Source organism: Egretta garzetta, unplaced genomic scaffold, assembly GCF_000687185.1.
Source record: "Egretta garzetta isolate BGI_Z169 unplaced genomic scaffold, ASM68718v1 scaffold58, whole genome shotgun sequence".
NCBI lineage: Eukaryota > Metazoa > Chordata > Aves > Pelecaniformes > Ardeidae > Egretta > Egretta garzetta.
The window spans coordinates 116,416-124,212 of NW_009260613.1; the positions used below are offsets into that span (position 1 = coordinate 116,416).

The 7,797-nt window shown below is 46.0% G+C and overlaps 1 protein-coding gene across 1 annotated transcript in view; it reads left to right on the forward strand.

The window, feature by feature from the left end:
• The first annotated feature begins 5,257 nt into the window (after positions 1-5,257).
• Positions 5,258-7,797, forward strand: part of PANX1 (pannexin 1) — a 17,407-nt gene continuing 14,867 nt past the window's right edge. Inside the window, exons 1-2 of the mRNA XM_009644925.1 lie at positions 5,258-5,345; positions 5,665-5,804. Coding sequence (XP_009643220.1) covers positions 5,258-5,345; positions 5,665-5,804 — 228 coding nt within the window. The remainder of the gene's footprint in view (positions 5,346-5,664; positions 5,805-7,797) is intronic.

Here is a 7,797-nt window from a genome sequence, read left to right on the forward strand (position 1 = left end):
CAGTCTGGAGCAGCCAGACAAACCGTGGACTTCAAAGCATCTTTCGTTGGAGGTGCAGACCCCCAAGAACAGCAGCATACGCTGTGCTGCTCTTCAGCATGCAGGGAGTGCTCTGTAAATAACAGAAGTTACCAGCACCAGGAACAGGCCTGCCTGGGGAGCCAGGACAAACTTGTAAAACCATTTACTTTAATTTCCAGTCTAAATTGTCTTCGTGTGAACATCTTCAGCTGTTGGTGAGGAGATTTTTTTTTCTGTTTAACTTCTACAGAGCCAGGTTTATATTTCCTGCAGAAATGATGGTAAGCTGCTTTTGGTGCCAGAATTAATTTTAAAAGCATCATGGCCCTCTGGTGTTGCCTGAGATTTGGGGTACCACCAATATCGTCAGTGGAGCCAGATGGTCATTGCCACTGTTTTGAGATGTTTCCCCTTCAGGTGAAGGGAAAATTTTTTTTTGTTTTCCTTAAATCTCAGTGGTGGGAATTTCATTCACAAGTTTTTTCCCACGAATCAAAAAAACCTATCACTCCGAAGGCAGTGCTTAATAAACACCCAGCTCTTTTCCCACTGCATGATTTTGAGACTTCTCTGGGGGATAACTGGCAGCCCCATGGAGAGGGAAAGATACTTGCTGGCTCTTCTGACCCATTCCACTTAAGCATCACATCCCCTGAGCTTTACATTCTGCCACTACTCCATTGCCAAAGTAAACCTCAGGGAACAGGTACTTTTCTCCCCTGCACCCATTTGTATCTCTCCAAACTTCCTTCCTAAACATAGTGTTTATTCTGTTCCACCCAACCTGCCACTTTGGTTCATAAGAAGCACCTATAATAAAATATAATAAAATAATTCCTTTAGGTCCACTCTTAATGAGTATGCTCACACATACGGTTGCTTCTTCTTTGGCATGCATTGGGACATCTTTTTTACATTTTAAAATCTTTTTTAATGTTGGGGTGGAGGATGTGCCTTGGATGGTGCCTGGCTGTCTGTACATTGTGTATGTGTGCCTCGATTTTCTTGTTTGTGGGTTTTTCTTTAGTGGCTGCTCATGTGGATAATTCTTGCTAGATAAAATCAGGTGTTTGGGTATTGTGGCTAGTTCATTTTGCCTTATGGAAAATTATAGTAGTAATTAAGGGCTAGGTTTTCATCCAAGCTTATGCAAATCTTTCTCCAGTGACTGCAGTGTATTAGAAACCAAATAATTACTTACTGAAGGTTTAATCCTGTCAGCTACAACCACCTGATCCTGGTTCAGGAAAAATAGTTCAGCATATAATTAACGTAGATTCTTGGAAGTACTCTCTGTTAGTTGTAGTTTCTTAATTAGATGTTTTAGGGGTGTGGAGCCACTAGGTAGGAAGCCAGTCCAGCTTGCTGGGTTTATGCTCTCTGGTAAGGGATGCAGCCAGAGGATGCTGAACCCTCTGCATGCCCTGCCTTGCACTCCAGCAAAGCAACTGGATGCTGAACAGGGACTCTCTCCTTCAGATTTGAGATTTTTTGGTTCTTTTTGTAGGTAGGCTTCTTTTTTGGAAAGCATCTACAGGGGCATTAGGGTGGGAATTGCAGAAGTGACTTGTATCCTGCTCATTTAGCATCAATATCAAAAATTTCCACCTCTGGGCAAAAGGAGCTGGAGTAGGCCCATTGCTTGCATCTCAACTCTGGGAAGTCCCAGCTGGGCATCTTCTTCTAGACACCTGACGGCAGATCCTCCCCAAGTGAGCTTGCAAGACGTAGGCAAAGCAGATGAAAAGATGTTACCACGGCACAGGATCTCCACGTGTAGGCAGCCCCATGCCAGTCTTTACAGTGCTGCAGAGGAGCTGCAGCGGAGCCAGTTGCAGAAGAAAAGGATGCTCCTGCTACAGACACAGAGGAGATAGCTGGGGGCTTGTTGGCAGAGCACACGTGGAGACATGCTGTGGCTGGGTGGGGTGACAGCTCGGCCTTGCTGCTCGCTGGCTGCAGTGACTCAGGCACTCTGCACTCAGCTGCATGCCTGCGAGTAATTCCTGCCATCAGCAACCAACTCCATCAGATAATCTTAGTGTGCATCATACGTGGCTGCATACCTGTTGCTGCCTTAAGTTTCCGCAGCTTTTTTGAGTGGTCTGTCTTTAGGGCAACCATAGTAAGTGGCATTTTTTTATCCTCATTTGTTTGCAAAAGTGTAAGTCAAATCCTCATCCCTCCCTCTCCAAAGCTGATTTAGTGCCAGGGAATGATTAAAAAAAAAAGTGCATTGCCAAGTGTGATGATAACTTGGCCAAAGACTGTTGTGGCAACTGCTCAACGAATGCGGTCATTTATTCCTCATTCTTCTCATTGTGTATTTTATCTCCCTGTTGTTGTTATGGATTTGGCTGCTGCCTTTCTTTTTCCCCTTCTATTACTTGTGGGAGCAAAGGATGGAGAATGGCTTCATGTCACCAAGCCAGGACGCTGTTCCTTTGATAGCAGAGGGCTGTTAGCCTTTCATAAACGAGACCTGTGCATGCATGTGTGCACAGTGGGTCTGTGGAAGGCATTTGGCCCTTTGCCCAATTTCTCCTCTAATAAAACCTGCAGATTTTCTTTTTCACTTCCTCTAGAATAGCCCAATATAAAGTAAATTATCTGTATAGATTTATTGCTATTACCCATTTGGAGGGGAGAGAAGGAAGGAAAAAAAGATGGAAAACTGTGACCATTTTCAGATGCATTTAATAATCTGTGTTCTGTGTAGGTTATGCACAAAACCAACCTCTCCATTTAAGCCTTAACATTATCATGGCTTGTGCAAAGTTGTACTTTACATTAGCGAGTGATTGCAGCCAAGACTGCTGTAAGTTAATTAAAAACCACTGCAATAACTGGAGTGTTCCCAGCTTCTGCTTGATGTCGAGCTCTATCTGCTTGGCTCCCAGGTCAAGCTGCCAAAGGTTTCCAACGTCCCTGCTGAAACCCTGGGGACCAGAAGAGCCAGGTTCACTGCTCTGCTGCACCACTGGCATTGCTGTGGCTATGCTGATACGAAGTTGTGCACGTAACTCTTTCTTTGGAGAAGGAGGCTGGTCACATTTTTTTATCACTAATTTTGGAGAAGGAGGCTGGCTGCCTTTTTCCTTACCAATTTAAACACTCTATCACTTTCAGTGGTTTCCCACCCATTAAGGAGAATGAACACATGGAATGTGTTTCTTGTTGCAGATGCACAGACATGAATAGGACAAAGCATCTCTCTGAACACTCCTGATGCTCGCCCTTTGAAAGGGTCACTTGTTTGCTGCTTCAGACCAGGCACAGCCAGCAGCAGGGGGATCGTTAAGTGATGAGAGCAGAGCATAAATGGTCCCTATCCCGTGGAGAACAGACACCCCAATTGCCTGCTCTTTTATTTATTTTTTTTTCTGCAGTGTATTATTTCTTGAGCTTCTGCAGCTCATGGAAATTCTCTGGAAAGCAGAACCCCCTGAAGCTTTGGGAGAGTGCAAGTGCTTGTCTGGTGCCAACTTTGCTAATCACATGAGCTCTGGTCTGATAAACAGCAATTTGTTTTCCATAAGGGAGGCTTGTGACAGGTCAAACCATGTCCTTATGATACTACAGCCCTAGAAATAATTATAATAGTGACTCATAAGGAAAGGCTTTTATTTATAATGCTCCTTGGCTATGCACCATTGTAAAAAGGCTATACAAGTTACAAGGCAAATGCAGTCTGCTGCTGTTACAAAAGAAGTTCTTATTCTCTAAAAGCTAAACCAGCAAAAAGGCATGAATGATACACAAAATACTTTTTCCCTATAAAGCACACAGCGATGCCATTAGCACTAATTTTGATGAATGCATTAAGAAAAAAAAGTAGCAATATTTCCCCCCTCTTGCTCTTTTGATACTGGTGGTGTGTTGGAGGTTGCTCTTGGAAGAGGGGTGTTGATGGAAGAGCCGTGTCCACTTTGTGCAATCATTTGGTGAAACAGCTATCCCATTTCAGCATTTAGGAAAGCCTGCTGGACACATGTGGGTTTTTTTGCTTTCACTACCAAAGCTTCAGAAAGAAAATCAAAAGCCCTTATCCTGTTTTACTAGCTCTCATCCCAGGAGCCACTGATACTCCACATCCAATAACCAGGCAGTGTGCGCTGGCAGCCCAGAAGGCCAACTGTATCCTGGGCTGCATCAGGAGGAGCATGACCAGCAGGTCAAGGGAGGTGATTCTGCCCCTCTACTCTGCTCTGGTGAAACCTGGAGCACTGCATCCAGCTCTGGAGCCCTCAGCACAAGAAGGACATGGAAGTGTTGGAGCGGGTCCAGAGGAGGGCCACAAAAATGACCCGAGGGCTGGAGCACCTCTGCTATGAGGACAGGCTGAGAGAGTGGGGCTTGTTCAGCCTGGAGAAGAGAAGGCTCCAGGGAAACCTTATTGCGGCCTTTCAGGAGGAGGGAGCCTATAGGAAAGATGGGGACAATCTTTTTAGTAGGGCCAGCTGTGACAGGACAAGGGGTAATGGCTTTAAACTAAAACAGGGTAGGTTTAGACTGGATCTAAGGAAGAAATTCTTTACAATGAGGGTAGTGAAACACTGGAACAGGTTACCCAGAGAGGTGGTGGAGGCCCCATCCCTGGACACATTCAAGACCAGGTTGGACAGGGCTCTGAGCAACCTGATCTAGTTAGCAGTGTCCCTGCTCACTGCAGGGGGGTTGGACTAGATGACCTCTAGGGGTCCCTTCCACCCCAAAACATTCTATGATTCTGTAACCACTCTTCCCTGTTGAGGTATGTTGAGGTACGCTGCGGTAAGGCTCAGCTGGTCAGAGCAGAATTTGACCCTAAGGCTGAGTCTGGCTTAATAGCTGCTCTTGCTGGCAATTAGTGCCCTGATCTTAATTTGAAGCTCCTGAGCAGCTGGAGAGGTGCTGGGAGTGAGTGGGAATGATAGTGGTACACCTGGTCCTGGGCACAGCAGGTCACTACGCTGGTGAGGAGAGGTCTGGCATCCTTTGGAGGTGCCCGGAGGCCAAGAGTGCTCTGCCAGAAGTTACATGAGGAAATCCTTGTTTTCACATGTGTAAACTGTACCCCTCGAAGCTCATGTGCAGTCTCAGAGGTAGAAGAAGTGGCAGCACCCTGGGCCAAACTTGCCCTTGCATTGCCACAAGGACTGCTGGGCTGTAGGAATGGTACTTGAGGTTCTTGTTTCAATAAACTTGTTAGCAGTAGGTGGTGTGTTTGGGAAACACAGCGGCATGGTGGTACATGATGGTAGCTGTTTCCTTGGGAAACGAGCCTTATCTGATCACACTTCATATCTGCTGGCTGCCCTTTGGCCAACCCGACTCAAGCGCAAGTGAGAGAGATAGGTCTTGGAGGTCGTGTTTCCCCCAAAACTTGAGAAATAGGCCTAAAAGTCAGGTGCTTCTAATATACTGCCTCAACCCTTAGGATACGTCAGAGTCTGTATGGGAGTTTAACTCTTTGAGTGCAGTGGGAATTCAGTGACTCTCCTCTCTGCCGAGCTGCTGTCTTTTTTGTTCGATCACTTAACCTAATAGCTTTGGGTACCCCGAAATCCTGAGTGTGAGCTTTTCTTCCTAAACTTGATTTCTTTTTTTTATTTTTTTTTTTAATCTTCCAAGGATGTGGTAACTTTTGTTTTGTTTTCCCAGGTGCTCAGATAAGCTGTTTTGCACCCAGCTCCTTCTCCTGGAGACAAGCTGCTTACGTGGACTCCTACTGCTGGGCAGCTGTGCAGCAGAAGCAACCATCCCAGAACAACTTAGAAAACATTCCCCTGTGGCTGCATAAAGTATGTACAGCTCTCCTGGAAAAATTGTCCCCATGTAGAAGCCTGCCTTTGCCTCACTTTTCTTGCTCCTCTTCTCTGCTATAGTCCTTGGCATTGACTTAACTCTCTATTTTTAGAATGTTTTCTTTCCCTTACTTCCAAAGTGGGTAGTACCAGAGAAGGTATTTTCTGCTTTTAAATAAAGGGTCTGTCGTGCTATAATAGCAAATATCACCAGTTAATCTGACACTAGAGTAATGTTAATGTTGCTGTGTTGCCCTGGAGCTAAATGCCTCACCTGGCTTTACCCAGGAACTATTTTAAAACCAGGATACAAGACACAACAACTACCCTAATGCTTGTATCAGAAGCTTACTTTAGGAAAATAGGATAGTAAAACCATTTTGTATTTGTATTGTATTACACTTGGCCAATTTTTCATGGAGAGGAACTCATGGCATTTTGAGAGAGATTACATTAATCACTGGTACCAACAGGTTTAACCCTGTCTTCAGTGTGCTCTGAAGTGAGCTTCCACAGGCTGTTCCCTTGCAAACCATGAGCTGGCTTTCACTGCATCGTCACACTGAATGCGCAGTAAGAGACTTATTTTATGAGTGAAGAGTGCAGTAGGTACTAAGCTACTTGAGCTGGCTCAAAGCAGTTAGATAAGCTTTTGCAGGAGTTACAAACTCTGAGTAAATGCCATGCCAATGCCCGGAGCTGACCCAACTTGAGAGGGACCGTCACCCTGCTTGGGCACTGCTGATGCCAAAGTGAGAAATGCTGCTGGAGCGCTGCAAATTTGGGGTGTTGTGTGCTGCCTTCCCCAGCCCTTTTATTACTTGCCCCAGCAAATAACCACCCTGGCCCCTGGGAGTGGAGGAGAACCCAGTGTCAGAAGGAGCTCAGGTCTGGGACATGAATATCAAAGCTAGATTTGTTGGTTTCTAGCCTGAACTCTTCCTTGCTCAGTTAGTGCTCCATTTCAGCCAGACCTTCAACAGAGGCCAGCCGAAGCTGCTAGGACATCTCACAGGCCGGGCGGCGTGGGTGGAAACTCTACCTGCAAACCTGGATACATTGCTGTCCCTTTCTCTTGAGAGAATGAGTTCTTGTTACCCGATTTCTTTATGTTGAATTTTATGCCGTAGTCACCTGCTGATAGCTGTAAGTCTCCTAGTTTGCCAGCCATGACTAATAGCTTAAGTAGTCATACTTTCATGATGCAACCCGTGTTAATTTGCTGACTGGTGCTGTCTCAGGAATTAATGCAGGGCCCTTCTTCCCACAGTTCCTTCATGGCAGCTTAATGGTATGTGATGTTCCCTTGTAAATACCCTGCAGACTGGCTGCAAGAAGTATGTCTGAACAGCATGCTTAGTCACCTACCCTTCCACTGAGCCGGGCACTAGGAGCTGCAGATGCTGTTTGGAGGCCAGTATTAATTAATATCCTTCTGCTGGTTGTTCATCAGCTTCCATGCTTAACAGGTTTCCAGGGAGGGAGTGGTGGTATTAACACCGACCTTTGGTTCTCACTGCGGTGGCAACATCTGAAGGTGTTCGGCTGTTGTTTGCACCCGGGGTCAGCAGCTGCCAGTTGGGTGGCTTGCCTTGGAGGCCAGTCGCTTCTGCAGGAGCACAGGGCTCGGGTTGTCTGCTGGTGCAGGCCGCATGCTGCAAGGTACGTTCAACCTCATGGCTCTGCAGATTTTGGCTAGATAACCATTTTTAAAACGGGCAGAGCAGAGCCTTTGTGGGTGCACAGTGATGTTCGTGGGACAAGGGAGCCTTCCTAACTCAGGTGAGAGAAGATTTGTCGTGGTTTAACCCGGCTGACAACTCAGCACCATGCAGCCGCTCGCTCACTCCCCCCTCCCTCAGTGGGATGGGGGAGAGAATCGGGAAGAAAATAAAAGGTTAGAGCCGAGGGCTGAGATAAAGACAGTTTAATAAGACAAAATAATAATAATAGTAATAATGAGAATGATAACAGAATAATAATGAGAATG